This window comes from Ovis aries, chromosome 20, assembly GCF_016772045.2.
Source record: "Ovis aries strain OAR_USU_Benz2616 breed Rambouillet chromosome 20, ARS-UI_Ramb_v3.0, whole genome shotgun sequence".
Lineage (NCBI taxonomy): Eukaryota > Metazoa > Chordata > Mammalia > Artiodactyla > Bovidae > Ovis > Ovis aries.
The window spans coordinates 38,482,433-38,505,218 of NC_056073.1; the positions used below are offsets into that span (position 1 = coordinate 38,482,433).

The 22,786-nt window shown below is 40.6% G+C and overlaps 1 protein-coding gene across 6 annotated transcripts in view; it reads right to left on the reverse strand.

Moving 5' to 3' along the window:
* RNF144B (ring finger protein 144B) overlaps window positions 1–22,786 on the reverse strand; it is a 149,992-nt gene that overhangs the window by 22,130 nt on the left and 105,076 nt on the right. For all 6 annotated transcript variants that reach the window (XM_027959013.3, XM_060403470.1, XM_060403469.1 and 3 more), the window contains 2 exons: window positions 15,149–15,253; window positions 2,132–2,192 (listed from right to left, as the gene is read on the reverse strand). In XM_027959013.3, the coding sequence (XP_027814814.1) occupies window positions 2,132–2,192; window positions 15,149–15,253 (166 nt within the window). The remainder of the gene's footprint in view (window positions 1–2,131; window positions 2,193–15,148; window positions 15,254–22,786) is intronic.

The following is a 22,786-nucleotide window of genomic DNA, read 5'->3' on the forward strand; positions in this document are numbered from 1 at the left end:
TGATTCTGCTGGTTCTGACAGCATGTTCCACAACATCCTATTTGCATCTTCCTATAAGTTGTTTTGAGACCGCAAAGTTTTTATATCAATTAGATTAGCAAATATCCTATAAAACTGTCCCTTGTTATTGCCTCTGGGGACCAGGGACAGCATTTTGCTTTAGTATGTAAGTTTTTATGATGGAATAGTCTTATTTGAATTCAAAACACTCCCCACTCCGTTGCTTCATAAATTATGTTCTTTACTGGCTCAATGGTAAAGAATCAACCTGTCAATGCAGAAGACGCAGGTTCGATCCCTGGGTTAGGAAGATTCCCTAGAGGAGAAAATGGGGCACCCCACTCCAGTATTCTTGCCTGGGAAATTCCATGGACAGAGGAGCCTGGTGGGCTGCAGTCCATGGGGTCGCTAAGAGTCGGACACGACTGAGCGACTTCACTTTCACTTTTCACTTTCATGCACTGGAGAAGGAAATGGCAACCCACTCTGGTGTTCTTGCCTGGAGAATCCCAGGGACGGGGGAGCCTGGTGGGCTATATAGTCCACAGGGTCACAAAGAGTCAGACACGACTGAGCATGAGCACACAAGAGGGCAAAAGTGCAATTCAAAGCAATGCAGCCCAAGAATTGTTTAATAAATTCCACCTTAACATACCAGTCTTATACATTTCGTTAAATAATGTATCCATGAAAGATGAATCTGCTTTTGGCTTGCTGAGAAAAATAAGCCTATGAGACTGAACCAAACATTGGTCAAAGGCAGTGAATGCCACCCTGTGATTCTCCTGCAAATGCTCCTATCCTTACCCCCTTTACGCTCAACACGGTTCTCTTTCTGTTTTCATGTAACAACTGTCAGTCAGGGTAATTGCAAAAATTAAATGAGATAAACTGTGTTCACCAAATGTACTGGCACGTTAAAAAAAAAAAAAGTTCACTTCTTTCCTTACTCTCTTACCTCTGGACTTTATTAATCCAGATTCAAAAGCTAGCAATCAGGAAAACTGGATGTTCATGTTAGAGTTTATTTTACATACTTGACGAGATTACACAGGTTCTGTGAGTCCCAGGGCAAACAATCTTCTCCTACTTCTCAGATATGGAGAAACACACACACACACACACACACACACACAAAGATTCCTACAGATAAAAAGGCAATACAAATAGAAAAGCTATATAAATTACCCCAAGTCTAAGATCAAAAGGAAAATTAGTCTAATACATTGTAAATAGCAGGGCTCCTCAGGTGGCGCTAGTGTAAAGAACCTGCCTGCCAATGCAGGGGACAGTAAGAGACGTGGGTTCAATCCCTGGGTTGAGAAGATCCCCTGGAGGAAGGCAAGGCAACCCACTCCAGTATCCTTGCCTGGAGAATCCCCATAGACAGAGTAGCCAGGCAGCTCTAGTCCATAGGGTCGCAAAGAGTCGGACATGACTGAAGTGACTTAGCACGCAACTGCAAACAGCATTAGTCACTGGCTATGATTACAAGTATAATCAGAAGGACAGTGAACATCACAATGAGCAGTGAAAATGTTTGGGTGGATTAATGTCTTTGAAGTGATCTTCGAAAGCAGGGAAAGTGGTGGTAAAACTCATTTTGAGGGTCACTTTCTATTTGTCATGGGCTTCCCTTGTGGCTCAGCTGGTAAAGAATCCGCCTGCAATGCAGAAGACCTGGGTTTGATCCTTGGGTTGGGAAGATCCCCTGGAGAAGGGAAAGGCTACCCACTCCAGTATTCTGGCCTGGAGAATTCCAGGGACTGTATAGACCATGGGGTTGCAAAGAGTCGGACATGATTGAGTGATTTTCACTTCACTTCTATTTGTCATACTGTTATTGTGAAACTATTTAACTTTTGCAGAACTTCTCTCACATAAGCCCAATTAAAACTACACAACAACCAACATAAGGAAAGTTCTGTTTCCTGCTAGTCTGCATTTTTTTTCTGGCTGTGGTTGAGAAAGTTAAAATTTTATGTTGCAATTACAGTTTGCCTTTTTCTGAGTACCCTTGTGGCTTTGCTGACAGCTCACAGCTGCCTTAATCTTACACACAGGTTAGTGTAAAGAGGACACATATAAAACCACATCCACCATCAGGATGAAAAGAAAAGCATGCACATACCTCGTTCAAATTTTAACCGCTGATAAAGCTGAAACTGATCCACAGGTACCAAACAGGCAATCTGAAACCAGAGATATTCAAAAGATGAGATTTCACTTCTTTCCTTACTTTCATCATGGAGCCCCAAGTTACCAGTCTTTTTACAATCCCTTTTTCTTATCTGGTTTACTGTATCTTCTCTATACCAGCTGTCTGCAAATTTCTTTTCCCCTATACTGTTCATGCAGTTAAACAGAAGCAGCAGTTCCCAAATCATCCCCAATCCTCAGCCATGGTTAGGATTCCCTGCTCAAGGCATCAGTGACAGAACTCAGTGATCATCTTCCATTCTTTCATCAGAATCGAGACTAGTGGGAATTGGCAACCCACTCCAGTATTCTTGCCTGAGAAATCCCAGGGACCGAGGAGCCTGGTGGGCTACAACCCATGGGGTGGCAAGAGTTGGACACAACTTCGGGATTAAACAACAACAAATAAGACTAGACAACCAAACGTTTGGACTTTGCAAATTATCTGTGCACATATAGAAACAATGCCCCTTTTCTCCCTTCACTTAATACATTTTTAAAAGTTTTTCATCTTAACCTGAGTACCATTCTTTAAATAAAGCCTGATGATTCAAGTGTAGGAAGTAGCTGGGGTTTCTATGAAAAAAGAAAAAAAGATTATAATTCTAGCTTTGAAACTTTGAAAAACTAAGATCAGGCAGATACTGCCTCAGGAATAACATAACTTCATTCATCAGCTAGGGAATAGTACTTTCTAAGCAAAAGAAAGACAATTTCTTTTGATGAACATCACTTCACTGGCCTCTGGTGATCATTCATTGTCATCCATGCCCTGGCAGAGAAGACGTGCCTAAAGATATTTCTTGTGGCTAAGCGCCCATTTCCATTTCAGATGGCACTAATAAACAACAGTGATTCATATCTAACTAAATGACATTTCAGATTAATCATTTTAAATTGCATTTCAAAGGCAGATGCAGGAAAAGCAAACTGCTCTTAAACTGGCATTCTAAAAATAATAATTCCACTGACGTCAACATATAAATATATTGACATTGCTTAAAAGACTTACAACTGAGAAAAATCAAAGGACTTTAGGTTTTCAGACATTCATCAAGTTGATAAAGCACATAGCCTTAGCCTTGGAAATTGCAACTGTAAAACATGACATACTTTTGCTATAAAATCTATCTAGATAAAAGCTCTTGCAACTAATGGCAGTCTGCTTTGAGAAAACCTGAGTTTAAAAATAAGGTATCTAACATGGTATTTAACAGCCATAATACATTTTAAAAGGTAATGAAAATCTTAATTCTCCTCCTCACAAAAAAAAATCAATTTGTTTATTCTATAAATGAATCAAGCTAAGTTAGCTAAAATGTATGAAGAAAAACAAAATAGGCAAGTTCAGCCTTCTATGTACCAACTAAAATTGGGTAAAAATAAACTTAATTATAACATTTTTCTCCAACGGGGGGGGGGGGGAACGTTGCATTTTCAATCTGGCACCTTAAATAAAAGCTCATTAGCTTGATTATGGTTAATTTTATGTAATATTGATTTTACCCTAATTTTTTTTAATACAGTTAAGCTTTTATCATACTGAAAGTCAGTATTGTTTCATCTGTTATAATACTATCTGGACCTCTTTCCTGAAAGGCAAAGGGGTCTCAAATAAAATGCAGAGTTGGAAACAGAACGTATAGGCTTGTGAAGAGAGACATTAAGAAATCAGTAAAATTCTTGACTTAGTCACTGATTCACTGCAGGTAGAGGACAAATAATCTAATTGTACATTAATCTGGGGGCCAAAGGTACTTGGGGAATGACGTCATCTGGACCCAAGAGACCTCAGTGATATTTTAGAAACCTATTTTTAACAATCCCCCACCCAAAACCCACTTAAGGTCTTTGATTCTATATGACAGTCTTGTACTCTGCCTGTGAAAGTGAAAGTCGCTCAACTGTGTCTGACTCTTTGCGACCCCATGGATTATACAGTCCTTGGAATTCTCCAGGCCAGAATACTGGAGTGGGTAGGGTTCCCTTCTCCAGGGGATCTTCCCAGCCCAGGGATCAAACTCAGGTCTCCCGCACTGCAGGCGATTCTTTACCAACCAAGCCACCAGGGAAGCCCTGCTACTACCTAAAACAGATTCTGAACCAATGAAGACCTTCAACCCCCTGAAAGTCAAGCCCTAAAAATTCTGATCAATAACAAGCAATTTATACAACAGCTGAGTCCAACAGAGTTGATGGAAGACAAAGCAAACAAGAGATGAGATAATGTTTCAGACAGAGATGAAATTCTAATGAGAAAAATGACAGAAATTAATTCAGTAAAAAAGTCAATAATGGTAGTGACGGAAGTTTAATTTTATATTAGAAAGATAAATTTCATCCGAGCACACATTACTGCCAACAGGAAGTCAGAGGTCTCTAGCTTTTTCTGCCTCTTTCTCTACTTTGTAGCTCCTATTTTATTATTTTCTAGATCAAAATATTGTATGGAATTAGGCCTTAACACAGTAAATCAATTTTTCTGTTGAAATCTGTGATCACAAAGAGTTAGTTCCATCCCGTCTCACTCTGTTTGATTCTTCTGGAATCAAGTTAACACCAAACACACCACTCTCTTCTCCAGAGCCTCCCTCCTGGACTTACATCTTCTCTATATACTCATTGAGAGTCTATTATGGGTCAAGTGTTGGCTGGAAGCTTGGGATACAAAAGAAGGAGATACAGAAGCTACCTTCAAGGAACTTAAATTACGTTTTTAAAAAAAGGATCTATTCCTTGATCTTATTGTCTGTTAGATTTCACAGATGAGAGCTAATTTTCTGAAATGTTTTTATATACTTTGACATTTTCTGTTTTTCTTTTTAAATTAATTCTTATTGGAGTATACTTGCTTCACAATGTTATGTTAGTTTCTGCTGTACACCAAAGTGAATCAGCTATACATTTACATATCCCCCCGCCCTTTTTGGATCTCCATCCCATCTAGAGCAACACAGAGCTTTGAGGAGAGCTCACTGTGCTACACAGAAGGTTCTCATTAGTTATCTATTCTATGCATAATATCAACAGAGTATATATGTCACTCTCCCAATTCATCTCATCTCCTCTTCCCCCATGGTACCCATACGTTTGTTCTCTATATCTGTCTCTATTTCTGCCTTGCAAATAAGACCACCTATATCATTTTTCTAGATTCCACATACATGCATTAATATACAGTATTTGCTTTCCTCTTTCTGACTTAACTTTGTATGTATAAACTTTAGTTTTAAAAAAAAGATAATTCAGAGTATTAAATTCCTGGTTTCATTGCAATCTGAAGCAAAGTCACTACTGCTCAAGGTCTTTTACAATTATAAAATTGAAATAAATGTTTAGGATGATTACTGAAGGTTCAATCAGGCTATAGGTTAAGGAACTACTGCTTAAAAAAAAAAAGAAATAAATCACAAGGACACTAAAATTGATTGCAAAACAGAAATCCCAGAAAATAATGGAACAGATTATAATGAGGTGTGTTCTGTATTCAATTATCCTCTTCCTGTGAACAAAGCAATTCCAAATCATTCAAAGACATATCAGGACATTCCTTTTTAACCTTTTTATTTCAAAATAACTTAAGACTTGCAAAAAGTTGCAAAAACTTGTATAGGGTTCCTAAATGTCATTCCCCTCAGTTTCTCCTAACAGGAACACCTTAGTTACATAACCACAGTTAATTATTAAAATAATGAAATTTACATTGATATAAAATAATCTGAGGGCCGTATTCAAACTTTACAAATTGTCCCAGTAATGTCTCTTTTTTCAGTCCAAGATCCAATTTAGGATACCACCTAGCATTTAGGTGCCATGCCTCCTTAACCTTCTCCAATCTATGGCAGTTTCTCAGTATGTTTTTGGCTTTCATGACCTTAACATGTTTGAAGGGTTCAGGCCACTTATTCTGCATAATATTCTCCAGCGTGGGTTTGTCCGATTCTTTCTCATGACTACGTGAGGTTGTGCATTTTTAGCAAGAATATCACAGAAGTGATGTTGGGCCATCAGGAGATACACGAGGACAACCTGTCTCGTTACTGTCAATATTAACTTTTTAATTTGGTGAAGGTGGCTCAGTGGAGAAGGCAATGGCACCCCACTCCAGTACTCTTGCCTGGAAAATCCCATGGACGGAGGAGCCTGGTAGGCTGCAGTCCATGGGGTCGCACAGAGTCGGACACAACTGAGCAACTTCACTTTCACTTTTTACTTTCATGCATTGGAGAAGGAAATGGCAACCCACTTCAGTGTTCTTGCCTGGAGAATCCCGGGGACGGCGGAGCCTGTTGGGCTGCCGTCTATGGGGTCACGCAGAGTCGGACACGACTGTAGCGACTTAGCAGCAGCAGCAGCAGCAAGGTGGCTCAGACTGCAAAGAAACCACTTGTAATGCAGGAGACCCAGGTTTGATCCCTGGGTCAGGATACCCTGGAGTAGGAAATGGTAACCCACCCAGTATTCTTGCCTGAAGAATTCCATGGACAAAGGAGCCTGGCAGGCCACAGTCCACAGTGTCACAGAGAGTTGAACGTGACTGAGCATAGCACAGCAAGGCGATTTGTCAGATTTCTGTATTTTTTGTAACCAGCAAGTATTTTGTAGGAGATATTTTGAGTCTATAAATATCTCATTTCTCATCATAGGTTTTCCTACTAATTTTTGTATTTATCAATAATTCTTGCCTAGGGACTTCCCTTGTGGTCTTGTGGTTTAGACTTGGCCTTCCAATGTGCGGGGTGCAGCTTCAATCCCTGGTTGGGAAGCTAAGATTCCACATGCCTCACAGCCAAAAACCCAGAACATAAAACAGAAGCAACACTGTAACAAATTCTGTAAGACGTTTTAAAAAATAATTCTTGCCTATAATTATTATTGTGGCATTTGTTTAATAATGATTTTCGATTTTTATCATTCATTCTGTATTTGTAAATTATAATTCTATTATAAGGAAAGGTTGTCCCTTATCCCTCATGTATTTGTTTGTTCATTTATTTATTTAGATCAGTATGAACTAATCATACTTATTTTATTCAGTGAATTCTAACCCATTACTAACTGGACTCCTATTCATGCAACAGAAACAAAAATTTCTACGTATCCTCTCAAATATAGAGAGAACATTCCCCTCAAACCAACTACTAAAAAAAAATCCTGCACTTGATTGAAAGTGATTTTTAATGATTTCTCCTTTGGAATTTGTACTAATCTACCTGTTAAACAAAAATTTCTCTCTCCTCCTATCCAAGAATGAAAGACCACATTTTCTCCTCATCACTATAGAAATTCTTTCCAAAAAGAAAAAAAAATTTAATTCAAAGAAAAGGCATATTCAGTTTCATTTTAATAGAACAAAAACAATAATAACAGAATATTAACAGCAAAAACCTACTAATTACCTGTAGCACTGAATCACTGTCTTTGTTGTTGTTGTTAAAAATAAATCTGGGGATACTTATTATATCCTCAGTTCCTACTCTGCTGAAAGTCTTCACTTTTCTAATCCCCTCCACCTATAGCAGAGCATAAGCAGGGAATTCAGAATATATGTATATGTGGGGTGCTATAACTATTATACATAAAAGTTAACTAGATAGATCTAATATCCACAAATGGAAGAAATTAAAGACATATCCTTGTGTACCATTATGAACTATGCCCATCCCATAATATTTGAGCAAGCATCACCACCTACATTGACACGAACCTTACAAAGACTAAAGGAAAAGATAGGGCAGATAGGACTGCTACCCAGAGAAGTGTTTCTGCTAAGACTGCAATGTATTCTCATTACAATGATAAATACAATATATACTGTCTTTTAGCTGGAAAAGTGAAATGGTTAAAACACAAAAGCTGGAGACTGGCTTTCACATAGGTACCACCATCAGGGTCTGGAAAGGCAAGACAGAAGGAGGGGAGAAAAAAAGGCCAGACTTTACTTAGATTTGACCCTTTAAAGCACACTTCTGGTACTGTTGCTTTAAAAAATTAAATGAACAGGCTAAACACAGAATGCAAAAGATCAGTATATCTAGAGATGGAATTGATCATGACAGCATGTTAAGGTTCTGGCAATTTTTGAAGAGCTATGCTCAGATGGTAAAGAATCTTCCCACAATGTGGGAGACCTGGGTTCGATCCCAGGGTTGGGAAGCTTCCCTGGAGAAAGGAATGGCAAACCACTCCAGTATTCTTGCCTGGAGAATTCCAGGGACAGAGGAGCCTGGTGAGCTACAATCCATGGGGTTGCAAAGAGTTGGACACGACTGAGCAACTAACACACACATACACATGACTTGCAAAAAAATACAAGAGAAATAGTACTGGCCTTGTGATAAGTGCCCTATCACGCTAGCACAGAAACTAAGACTGTTTCCTATCACAACCCAGAAAATAAGAACCAGTACATTTGCCCATTCATCCGACTGTAGTAAACTAAGCTCGTTGTTGTGGTTTAGTCACTAAGTCATGTTCAGCTCCTTTGCGATCCCATAGACTGTAGCCCACCAGGCTCCCCTGTCCATGGGTTTTTCCAGGCAAGAATACTGGAGTGGGTTGCCATTTCTTTCTCCAGGGGACCTTCTGACTCAGGGATCACATCTGCATCTCCTGCATTGGCAGGCGGGTTCTTTACACTGAGCCACCAGGGAAACCAAGCTCAAACCAGCTGTCAAATCATAGCTGAGAAAACAAGAGGGCATCACTGTCTTAGAGCCAGAAGGCAGGGCTCATTGGGGAACTGAAAGGTGGGGGAGACCTAGAATTCCAGGACCAGGAATCTCTCAGAAAAGGGCTGCTTTTGGTCTTCTTTTTTCACCTGTTCTACACACGCCTCAGGTTCCCCTGGAGGCTCAGTGGTAAAGAATCCACCTGCCAGTGCAGGAGACACAGGTTCGCTGCCTGGGTCAGGAAGATCCCCTGGAGAAAGAAACGACAACCCACTCCAGTATTCTTGCCTGGCAAATTCCATGGTCAGGGGAGCCTGGTGGGCCACAGCCCATGGTGTTGCAAGGAGTTGGACACAACTTAAGAGACTAAACAACAACAACAAGGCCTCAGTACATCTTCCCACATTTTGCCCTGCCTCCTGCCCTCAGCCCATTGATGGGTAAAAGGGATGTTCCCATCTGCACAACCATCCATGTGACACGTTCCCTCCACCACTGCTGAGACTTCTTATATTTGCCTCCAGGTAAAAAAGAAGCTTAGAAACATTCCTCTCCACTCACATGCAGTTTTAACACAAAGCTTTAAATATGTTCTAAAACAAAAGTCAGGTTGGAATCTCAAAAGTGTCTATTGACTCCAGCATGGCAGATCCCTTTATCCTGTGCTGCCCCAAAGTTTTACTCTTTTTCAGCCGACACATATTACAGCCAAAGACTGTTATAGACACGTTCAGTCCCTTCCCATTCAGACCCTAAAACCACAGAAGCAGCAATATGGCCACTTGCCCCAGTGTCATACTCTTGATAACAGGAGGAAAAAAACAGTTAAATAAAAAGATGGTGGGACTTCCCTGGTGGTCCAGCGGCTAAGACTCTGTGCTCCCAATGAAGGGGGGCTGGGTTCGATCTTTAGTCAGGGAAATAGAGCCCATATGCTACATTAAAAGATTCTAGATGCCACACCAAGATCTGGCACAATCTAACTAATGAATTAATTACGTTAAAAAGAGGGCAAGTGGAGACAGTGCTAAAGGGTGATTGAGGGGAACTACTGGATCTCTTATAATTCCAGCAGCCTAGCTCAGCTGGTAAAGAATCCGACTACAATGCAGGAGAACCTGGTTAGATTCCTGGGTCGGGAAGATCCGCTGGAAAAGGGATAGGCTACCCACTACAGTATTCTTGGACTTCCCTGGTGGCTCAGCTGGTAAAGAATCCGCCTGCAATGTGGGAGACCTGGGTTCGATCCCTGGGTTGGGAAGATCTCCTGGAGAAGGGAACAGCTACACTCCTGGGTAGCTGTTCTGGCCTGGGAATTCCATGAACTGTATAGTCCATGGGGTCACAAAGAGTTGGACACGACTGAGTGACTTTCACTTCACTTACCAAAACTACCCTAAATAAACATGTGATAAGAGGAAAACCTAAGGGGCTTCCCTGCTGGCTCAGATGGTAAAGAATCCACCTATAAAGCAGGAGACCTGAGTTCCAGTCCTGGGTCACGAAGATACTGTGGAAAAGGGAATGGCAACCCACTACACTATTCTTGCCTGGAGAATTCCATGGACAGAGGAGCCTGGCGGACTATAGTCCATGGGGTCACAAAGAGTCAGACATGACTGAGCGACTAACACTTTCACTTTCATGAGTAAAAACTGTTTATTTTGCAAATGCAGCCTTAAATTCCTTGGCACCCCCCCACCCCCTCATCCCAGTCTTTCCACAGCGTCCCACCCTAAATCCTGCGATTCTGGAGCCCCTGTTCTTGAGAAGAACAGCTGCATCCATTCACCCTCTTGTGCACGCTGCAGCACCAGCAGCAAAGGCGGGTTGTTCCAGTGCCCTCGGACTTGAAAGGAGGATGGGTGGGTGAGAAGCTGTTCCCAGCCGTCCACCACCAGCTGGCCACGGGAGAAAGTCCCACTTCTCAGGTCCTATAATGGTAGGCCTTTATGTGCTTGCTGCTCAAATCTGACATGGTCCAGACACATGGTTCATGCTTTCCCTGAAAGTGATGGTTATGTTAGTTCCCTAACACAGTAGGGAATCAAGCTGGAATCAAGATTGCCGGGAGAAATATCAGTCATCTCAGATATGCAGATGACACCACCCTTATGGCAGAAAGTGAAGAGGAACTAAAAGCCTCTTGATGAAAGTGAAAGAGGAGAGTGAAAAAGTTGGCTTAAAGCTCAACGTTCAGAAAATGAAGATCATGGCATCCGGTCCCATCACTTCATGGGAAATAGATGGGGAAACAGTGGAAACAGTGTCAGACTTTATTTTTTGGGCTCCAAAATCACTGCAGATAGTGACTGCAGCCATGAAATTAAAAGACGCTTTCTCCTTGGAAGAAAAGTTATGACCAACCTAGATAGCATATTCAAAAGCAGAGACATTATTTTGCCAACTAAGGTCCATCTAGTCAAGGCTATGATTTTTCCAGTAGTCATGTATGGATGTGAGAGTTGGACTGTGAAGAAGGCTGAGCACTGAAGAATTGATGCTTTTGAACTGTGGTGCTGGAGAAGACTCTTGAGAGTCCCTTGGACTGCAAGAAGATCCAACCAGTCCATTCTGAAGGAGATCAGCCCTGGGATTTCTTTTGGAAGGAATGATGCTAAAGCTGAAACTCCAGTACTTTGGCCACCTCATGCAAAGAGTTGACTCACTGGAAAAGACTTTGATGCTGGGAGGGATTGGGGGCAGGAGGAGAAGGGGACGATCGAGGATGAGATGGCATCACTGACTCGATGGATGTGAGTCTGAGTGAACTCCGGGAGTTGGTGATGGACAGGGAGGCCTGGCATGCTGCGATTCACGGGGTCGCAAAGGGTCGGACACGACTGAGTGACTGAACTGAACTGAACTAACACAGTAAGGAAACTGCTTCAATGAGTCACCGCCTTTTTAACAGGGCTACTAACTTCAAGCAAAGGCTGTGCCTAAAGTAATGCTATCAGAACCAACCATCTGCGTCCTCCCTTTCATAATTCCATGTTGGACAAGATTCCTGGATCAAACACTGCTGAGCAACAGCTGGAAGGACCAGATGACGCAAGAGAGGAAAGTTTTCCTTTTCCCTGGCTCCCAGTGGGTGCACCTCTAGGACACAAGTTCTCCAGTCACTACCTCCCACCAGCTTCCATGACATTGAAGGGGAGCTGCCTTTTCCACTGTTTCTTACATAAGCAAACAGGTTTTGGATTGGGCATTGAACCCTTTGCTACTCCCAATAAATTGAAGTGAAGGGAAAGAGCCATGGCTGAGCCAATTTGGAAGCATTAAAGCTTTCAGGAGACACAAATATGAAGCAGAGTCAACTCTGTGAGCTAGACCTACATAGGAAAGTGATGAGAGGAAAGAGCTTAAATTCCTGGTGTCCTTTAAGGAGGAAAAATTTTATACTTCCATGCAGTTTATAAAATGAACAGTGAAGGATCATGTATTATAATACAAACAGAAGTATCACAAAGGGAACCTCAGCCTTAACCAGAATTATTCTTAATAAGCAAAGTATACTTATATGTTACTTATAAAAATAAATGTTTTTTTTAATGATAGGAAAAGTAGTCACAGAGACAGAATCTAGAGAAGGATGTACCACTGTGATAGACCCAATAATATCTAGATTAAGAACTATGTATGATAATAACAACTGTATATGAGAAAAGTATGATGTCAAGCAAGTCAGAAAGGGAGATGGTGTAACCCAAGTTCATGTGTGTGAGGTATTTGCTTTGAAAAGAGTCACCCCATATAAACTGATGAAGCCACCAACAGCTCCATTATAATCTAATCATTCCTCAATTCAAAAATGAGAGACAATCACCACCACTGCATTTGTTTTTTATTCTGGGGGAAAAAATAGTGGCAAGTTGGTTAAGAACAGTTGACTACTGCAATTCACGCCCATCTTCAGGCAGGCTCTTAGCAAGACCTATGAGTACAGAAATGGTCCTTCAATGCCCCAGAGTGTCTCTTACTCATCTAATGGGAAACAGACTTTGGAGAATATAAGAAATACCATAGTTTAGTTTGGAGTATGTTTTTGTTCTGTTTTTCAAATATCCTTTTGTCATTTTTAAGAGCCATTATGGGTTTATTTGCTTTTAATGCAGCCTAAAAGTTAAACTGCTTTTAAAGTAAAGCTGGGTAAATGGAATCAGCACTAGGGAAGTGTGAACGAGAATGGAACAGAGGGAAAAGTCAAGATTAAGAAGGAGAAAAGAACTATGGGGGAAGAGGACCAGGGAATGTCTGTACTAAGAAAATGAGAAAAGTGAGACTCTGCTCTAGAGACTTTTGGGACAAAGCATGGCCTGTCACTTGTCTATACACATTAGCCCTAACATTTGATATCCAAAGGCTCAATGGCTAATGGTTACCATCCATTTAAACTCTAGAGAAAAAATAAATAAATAAAGTCTAGAACACCGCTATGTAATGAGCTTTCTGCAAAGAGGGAAATGTTCTATCCTGTGCTGTCCAACCTGGTAGCTACTAGCCACATGTGGCAACTGAGTACTTAAAATGTGATCAGCACAAAATCAAAGGAATGAATTTCTAATTTTAGTTTTAATTAGTTGCAAATAGCCACATGTAGGCTTATCTAGAAAAGAGACTAATTAATTTCAAAGGCTTGTTTAGAAAGGTCACTTCATTTATGTTTTAATAGCTTTCACACACAAGCATTAAATAAGACTCTATGACAGACATAACTCCTGCTGCCTGCTCCATCTCACACTTTTTACTCTTATAATTAATTACCTGGCTCATTATCAGTTGAATGTCTCTCTTCGAAGTCAGAAACTCCAGGAGAACAGTATTGGGACTATCTTATTCACCTCTCTATCTTGACTGGGAAAGAGCCTGGCACTTTGTACTCAGTAAACATCTGTTGACTGATCAGACCTCACAGAAGCAAGTCAAAAAGGAAGCACGTTCCCTGGAAGGGTCATGTCTAGAAAGACGCTTCTGCAAACCTGGGTCTCATTTTTAAAAACCATTTCCAGGTTGCATAGATCAATAGTATTCATGGTAGATAACCGAATCTTTCCCCCTTTTAATTTTCTTCTACCCATTTTTCACACAAAAGTTAATATTTCTCACCACAGGATTCACCCAATCAATACTACCTCTTTGTTTTAAAAATTCCATTTCATGACTTTCCTAAAATGAAAAACTTCTAAACCAATATGCATTCCTTTTATGCTTCCCCTCAAATCACTTCGCACTCACTTGTATCACTTACTTGGTATTTCATAAGCTAAACACAGGGCACCCAGATGCAGACTGGTTAAAAATGGTCTGTACTATCTTTCTGACTGCTTTACTTACAAAAGATATATATATATGTAAAAGACATCTGTATATATATAAAGCACATGTGTATATACATGGATATACACACCTTCATACAGACACAGGCACATAGACGTGTACATATATATCCACACATATATACCTACACACATATATGCACTCTATTGGACTTTCAATTATCAAACCTTTACTCGGCACTATATTTATCCACCGAGTTCTACTTTTAAAGCTATGCAATCTGTCAGAACTGGATTGGAATTCTAACTCTTTTGCCTTTAAGATATGCACTCTTGAGCAAGTTATTTAGACACTCTGAGCTTCAGTTTTATAAATCTATTGAAAGTATTAGATAGTATACTGGCTAAGAAAGCAACTACATGAAGGCATACAAGATTTGAAATGAGCAGAACCTGAAAGTTAAGAGCTGATTTAAGGGCAAGCTATTAAATGGGGATTGAAAAAACAAAGAGACATGTCACAGTGAGAAGAACTCACTCAAAAAAACATACATATGCCTGATAAATACTGAAAGAAAAGCCTTTCTCTGCTCTTTAGAAATGGTTCAACGCAAGCTACCTCTGAAGAATCATAATAATTTATGTTATCTATAACTACAGCTAATCAGTCATCTGTTTATCTTTGAAGTATTAAAAATCCCCAGGCCACTGATTATTCAGCCTCCAAAGCTCACCTTTGGTAAATTGGATTTCTAGCACCTTGGCCTATTCTAGAACTTCTTCAACACTCAGGGGGCATTTATAAATAGAACCAAAGTAAATAACAGCTTTAACAGCCTCTATAAAGAATCCAAGGTATGTAGCAATAAAGTACTCCTTTAAAAAGTTAACCCCTGTATTTTGTTTCTAGACTCCCTGGTAGAGATGTACATAAAAAGCCAAGATCCCAGGAAATCATGTCAACAGGGCAAAGGGGAAGATCAGAGCACCCATCCATACCTCAGCTTCCTGCAAGGTCCCATGGTTTAGGCACACCATGTCCGGGCAAGTGATGGGAGACCCACATCCTTCTCGGATTGCCAGCTGCATGTACTGTTTCAGACACTAGAAGTTAAGAAGAAAAAAGACAATTAACCACCACATTATAGAAGACCCAAGGTTATATAGCTGCCACTGCCTCTTCTTCCTTAATTGGCAGTCCTGGGGCTCCTGCACTCAGGAAACCAAAGTTATCATGAGTGTGAATACTAAGTGCCATCACTCTGGAAAGAACGCAGAGACAGGTAATTAATTATGTATGACTTCATCCTAAGAATATTGAGTTTATCCAAGGTAACAAGTCAAATTCCTGTATGCTCACACATTTTATTCACCATAGATTGGGAGAAGGAGAAACACTCTCTTGCACTAATGGCAAAAGCCTTCTCTGTACTTCAAAAAGAAAAAAAAAAACTCATGTGACTTCCTAACTCCATTTTGACCCAGTGGTCCTCTCTCTCACAATTTGCCCAGAAGTAGAATTCATGTCAAGCTCACCAAACAGAATCAAAATAAGATTTAGGCACTGGCTTATCTACAAATACTCTCAAAAGCAAATATACCTGGAAAAGGAAATGTTAAAGACAATGTCAGACCCTCAAATTGAGACCCTCAAATAGACCCTCCAAGAACTGTGCACCTTGGCAGATGCTACAATGGAGGGGGTTTGAGTAGAATCTGAGAAAAAAAAAATTATATAGGAAATAAGAAACCCAGAGAGAAGTAATACAACATGAAGGACAAACGTGTCACTAGCAAAAGCTTAACTAGTAAATAAATCCTAAGGACATAATTGTGAAGTCTTTTCCTTTTATTGACCATCTTTATGCATTTTCCCCATCTGAAACTAAAACTATCACAACTTTATTATTTCAGAAAAATAACCATGTATTAATATTTATCTCATTGAAATTACTGCTACAATGTACTAATGAATTAATGCCTAAGGCAAACCATTTAAACCAAATTTTTTACTCTCTAAATATTTAAAAATTCCCTTCTTCAAGGAGTCAATCATTTTTATCACAGAGAGAACTAGAAAATAGCCTCATTATCCAAAATAGAAAAACTCATCAGTAAATTATGCTAAATTCAAGCAACTGAATGCTGAGGAATCAAGAAAAGTACTTTCAAATGATGTTTAAAGACAATGGGGAAATGCATATGATTTAGTATGAACTGGGGAATAAAAGATGATTTAGTATGAATTGGAAAATAGACAATATCTGAGAGCAGAGTCACTCTTCCCCTACAATTGATCACATATAGATATAATATTTTCATTTTCATTTTTTTGCTCAAGAGAAGAGTGAACATTCACTTGGTCTTGGGGTTACTGAACCAAATATGGGCTCTAGTATGAGGAAGAATAAGTCAAGAAAGCAGCAGCAAGAAAACGTGAGGAAGAATTTCAATGTACAGGCAAAACTCAAGAGGAAGTAAACAAGTAGCTCAAGAAAAATAATGTCACACTAAGGGACACATGAGTAAATGATGCAAAGCCTTGTCCACCCAGCTCGGCTTCTGAGGACCTCTCGACCTTCCAGCTGCCTCTAGGTCCCAGCTTGAAATTGAACTAGAAAGTGAAAATGTATGGTCTCTAGGCTTAAGGGGAAGACATCTGAGAAAAACAAAGTGAATGGTACAATGAGCATCAAATCCTAATACCTGGGCTCTAGCCTCAGTGCCACGCTATCAGCTGACAATGGGAACATTACCTAAACCATGACCCAGACTGGCCTCCCTTCATTTTCAAAAAATTTTTAATTGGAAGATAATTGCTTTACAATAGTGTTTCTGCCATACATCAGCAAAAATCAGCCATAGGTATGTACATGTCACCTCTATCGTGAACCTCCCTCCCACCTCCCACCTCGTCTCACCCCTCGAGGTTGTCACAGAGCACCCCTTCGAGCTCTCTGCGCCATACAGCAACTTCCCACTGCTATTTCACATCTGTTACATGTTACACATTTTACATATGGTAATGTATATGTTTCTTTGCTACTCTCTCAATTTCTGACCCTCCCTTCATTTTTAAAACGGGGATAATAATACCTATTATGGCTACTTCCCAGGGTTTAAAACACTCGTACACACAAACCCAGAATTTTGTACGTGGAAGCCCTTTGGAAATGTGCAAACTGCAGAATACTTAGTCATATTTTTACTGCATTTCACGCGGTCTTGGTCTCAGCTGTAAAGAATCCACCTGCAATGAAAGAGATCCCAGTTCGATTCCTGGGTGGGGAAGATCCAATGGAGACGAGATAGGCTACCCACTCCAGTACTCTTGGGCTTCCCTGGTGGCTCAGCTGGTAAAGAATCTGCTTGCAATGTGGGAGACCTGGGATCGATCCCTGGGTTGGGAAGATTCCCTGGAGAAGGGAACGGCTACCCACTCCAGCAACTTTCACTCACTCAGTCACCTAGTCTTAGACTTCCAGTAACTTTGTGGAGCAATGTTAAATCTTTTAATCTTGTGAGATTATTCTTTCTCTGCTCCCTTCAGGAAACCAGCTAAACCACTTGTAGTAGAGAAATTCCATAAACAGAGCAGACATTTAGAACAGAACACACACCTCTATTCAATTCTCTCTGTAGAACTATTTGCATCTACAGACAAGACTGAAATAGGAACTAAAGAGACTATGCGTATCTTAAAAAGCAAAAAAAAATTCATTTCAACTTTTATTATAAATTTGTTAAGCTGAAATCTAAGCTATCCCAAGAGTTTATAATGGATGCTCTATTTGCTAAGGTAATGCTCTTAGGAAGGCTGCAACCACAATATGCAAACCAATGAATTTTGAAGCTTCCCACGAAGTCTCTCCTGACCATGATATTCTCTGACCAATGCTTCGAGGAGAGACGTTAGAACCGTGTACACTGACTACAGGCTGTAAGTATATGATCCCTTTAGAAAAATTACGAGAAATACTGGTTCAAGATAGAACTTTGTAAGCACAAGTTACAAAGTGATTGCTACAGCACAGACACCCGACACTCCATCACTAAGGGCGTTTCTCCTGAAGGCAAAGAGGGAAACAACCAGCTCTACTGAATTTTCAAGGACCTTAGGTTCATGACATGTCTTAATTAGCTTTCACTAAAATTTAATTTCAAACCTTCCCTCTCTTCTTTACTACCTCTGGCTAAAGCACAAAAGAACCGCAAGCAATCACATGAACCCTTGCACACGTTACACAAACCAAACCTACGTAAAATGGTTAACAATCCTGGGAGAAATGGCATCGAGCTAGTAAATAAAAACAGAGAAACATGGAAAAAATAAAATACTATTATTTAGTCACATTTTTAAAAAATCACATGCCATTAAACAATGGCATTAAACAGAAGTCTAAATAGGCAATGTTCATAAGAGCTAATACGTTCTAAGGGAAAATGTTTCAAAAATTGAACTTTTCAAAAACCTTGATGACACAAGAAATAAACGATTTCTCCTTTTAAAGCATCAACGTTTCACTTAGTTTGACAGACCACAGAAGCATCTTCAGGCCATTAAGATCATGTGTAGCAATAAGGATTATTCCTCAAAATCATTCCATAGCACTCAAGGACTCAGATGAAATTTAATCAAGGATTTAACCATCAAATATCTGTTGAGCCAGCGGACCTGTCTGTTTCAACCCTGAAAGTCTACGAATTATGTAGAGTAGAGTCTTTCCATAAAGGGGTTTCTTCTGGGTCCCTTTCAAGGATGCTATTTTCCAATGTATCAAAGAGCATTCTTCATGGGATATTCTCAGCTATCAGGTAGACATGGCAAAGGAGCTACAACATTCAGACAAAGCTATGTATCCACTACCAGAATTACAGTAGGCACGTGTGTACACATACACTGTAATTGTTCTGTGTCACTAGGTTACATCTTTCTTAAAGATTTTTCTTCTTAGAAAAAAAGCACTACCATGAATTCGGTTGATGGAACTGAATTCGAATTTTTAAAACTGAAGTTACCAGCTCTAAAGTCTCCTCTGCGTCTCGGGCAAGTCATTAACCTCTCTCACTGCAAAACTCACAATTATAAAATGGGACAGTACCACATGCTTAACCTACTCTCAGGGAAATGGAGAGTCCTCCATGAGAAAAAAATACATGAAAACTGAGAGAGGCAGAAAATGTAAAGAAGAGAATGGACTAGATGTCTCTGAACTCTAGGCAGGCATGCAGACGTCAAAGTCCCAGAAGGGATGCAACCCCCAGACTTCCCTGGTGGTCCAGAGGTTAAGAATCTGCCTGCCAATGCCGGGGACACGGGTTCGATCCCTGGTCTGGGAAGATCTCACGTGCTGCAGGGCAACTAAGCCTGTGGGCCACAACTACCCAGCCCGTGTTCTAGAACCCATGCTGTGCAAAAAGAGAAGCCACCGCAGTGAGAAGCTCGAGCACCGCAACTGGAGAGCAGCCCCTGCCAGCTGTGACTAGTGAAAGCCCCCATGTAGCAACGAAGACCCAGCACTGTCAAAAATAGATAAATTGATTTTTTTAAAAAAGAGAGATGTGACTCCAAGAGGATGGGGAGGGGAGGTAAGAGGATAATAGGTCTGGTTGCGAGAAAAGAGGTAAGATGTGCCATTAATTGAAAGTTTAAATTGATTGCCAGGACCCTGGACACCTCTAGATGCAGGGGCTGGGGTTCTGAAGGCAAAGGAGAGCTGGCAGCCCACACGGCTTGAAGCTAAGCTGATGACCTATTGACCTAGGGTTTCCCATCCCTTGCTCAGCGATGGCTGGGAAAGGAGGTGACAAGGGGAAAGTCTTTAAGGCCAAAATCTAGACTGGCCTTGAGTAAGTATCTGTTTTGCTTTTTACCATTGCTGGTACAAGGCTGTACACTAAAATGGATATTTAATAAAATGGAGACTAACACTTCTCAGCCTCAGGACACAATTACATCACAATGTTTCAAATGTGTTCTAAATAACATCTCTTACTGAAGCCAGGATTCTGTTTACTTCAGTTCAGACTACGATGTCTGCACAGGATCCAAGAATAAAGCCTTCTTTGTTAGATGCTGTTGACTTAAATTATTAGTAAACTCAAGATGGTATCTCTCCCAATTCAAAAGTCTTTAACACACCCAGGACATCCTGACTTGGACACACATAATGGCCCAAAAACATTCAAATAAATCAACCGTCCATAGCTAAGCAGTAAGTCGTTTCCTTATATAGAGTGATCCTAAAATTTTTTCTTATAAAAACCCTTTCAGAAACCTTGGCTTTTCGCAGATATTATATTCCTAGTGACAGGGATCCTTTTCATAGCTCTTTGCCAACCACGACATCAGAGGACTGATAAGAAAACTCAGCATCAGGTGACTATAAAGAAGCCCCAAATCAAACAATAAGCCATAACTAATGTTAAAAAGTGGAGAAGGCAATGGCACCCCACTCCAGTACTCTTGCCTGGAAAATCCCATGGATGGAGGAGCCTGGTAGGCTGCCGTCCATGGGGTCGCTAACAGTTGGACACGACTGAGTGACTTCACTTTCACTTTTTACTTTCATGCATTGGAGAAGGAAATGGCAACCCACTCCAGTGTTCTTGCCTGGAGAATCCCAGGGACAGGGGAGCCCGGTGGGCTGCCGTCTATGGGGTCACACAGAGTCGGACACGATTGAAGCAACTTAGTAGTAGTAGTAGTACTAATGTTAAAAAGAGACCTTAGTTTTACATTTCTCATCCTTAAGCTTCTCTGATACAAGAATGCCTTGTCTTGGATCCCAATATGATACAACGCCTAGCTTGTCTGTTCTCACAGACCTTGGTGCCTAGCTAACACAGTACGTTTCAAACCGGGTGCAAAGGTGCATTCCTGGGAGCTTAGTTCTCCATGGCAAGAGTTTTTTCCCCCATTTTATGTTTATTTAATGATATGAATAAAAGCAAACACCCATTTCTACTCAATCTCAATGCTCACACTTGTGTTTGTGCTGCAGTTCTGGTTTTCCAAGTAGGCATACTTTCACTGTCAGAGGCAGATAAAATAAAACCATGGAGGAGGTGTCTGGGCCAAGTGTGAGCTATACAAATCAAGATTCCAGCACAGAAAGGTGGCAAGATCACTGAATTGCTACTTCTTAACTGGAACACACCAAACTCAGAGCCTCAATGTTAAAAGTGATTTAGTGAAAACTAAACACCATCCTTCACATTAATGTTAAGTTAATGTTAACTTAAATTTCACTGGTCTATAAAGTGAAGATAGTAAAAGACAGGGAAACCGGACGTGCTGCAGTCCATGGGGTCGCAATGAGTCAGATATGACTTAGTGACTGAACAAAAACAATTTTAATTAATATTCAGCTGATGCATTTACTCCGATGTTCTTGTTTAAGAGATACAAGTCTAAATGTACTTAAACTGATATGTCTGTATCAGTTTAAGGGAGACTAAAATAAAAATTTTTATTTTATTTAGATTTTAAAATATCTCAGTATTGGGGTTCAAATTATTTTCCCCTCCAAAGGAATCCACATAAATTCATCAGAAGGTAGAGAACAGTAGGCCTGGTGGTATGGCATTTTCCCTTGAGGACATATCAGAACAACAGGCCCTCCAAAGAGGATTTTATAAACTATACGACTGCCTCCTCTCCCTCAGTTCTCTGAAAGACCTGGATTTTCCTCCCAACTAGCCAATAATCCCAACACCTTAGGTAATACCAGATGCTAACAACTGAAGCATGTTATACATGGAAACCTGCATCACCCAACATTGCAGGAGACTCTGAACTTGGGTCTCCCAGGGGTTGCGTCAAGGTCTGGATCATATCTTATGTCTTCATATCCTCTGGAAATACCCATCAAAAGCATCTGGCACATGGTAGACAGTTAGACCTCTGTAGGAGCTGGAAGCAAGAATCTAGCAGCTTTGCAGCAGAAGTCAGCTCCCATCACTGAAATGTAAGCCCATCCACCTGCAATCTTTGGGTTTTCTCCTTTGGCACATATGAGCCACTTCCACCTTCCAGGGCCAACTCCACTATTTTCTAGTTTCTATTCCCTGCTGCCTTTCAGGAAATTTACCCTGCTGATCATCTATTTTCTTTCTTGCATCTTGAATTGTTCCCTATCTGAGTTCTCCTTCAGCAGTTAAACATGTCTAAAAACATAATTAAAAAATAATAATAATAATGAAATAGTAAAGAAAATAGCTTTCCCTCACTCCCCTTGCTGGCTTTATATTGCCATGTTCATTCTTCTCATTCCTTATATGCGTATCAGTTCAGTTCAGTTCAGTCGCTCAGTCGTGTCCAACTCTTTGCAACCCCATGAATCGCAGCACGCCAGGCCTCCCTGTCCATCACCAACTCCCGGAGTTCACTCAGACTCACGTCCATCGAGTCAGGGATGCCATCCAGCCATCTCATCCTCTGTCGTCCCCTTCTCCTCCTGCCCCCACTCCCTCCCATGTACATGGGCTTCCCTGGTGGTTCAGTGGTGAAAAACTCGCCTGCCAGTGCAAGAGATGTGGGCTCGATCCCTGGGTCAGGAAAGGTGAAGGAAATGGCAACCCACTCCAGTATTCTGGCCTGGAGAATTCCATGGACAGAGGAGTCTAGCAGGCCAC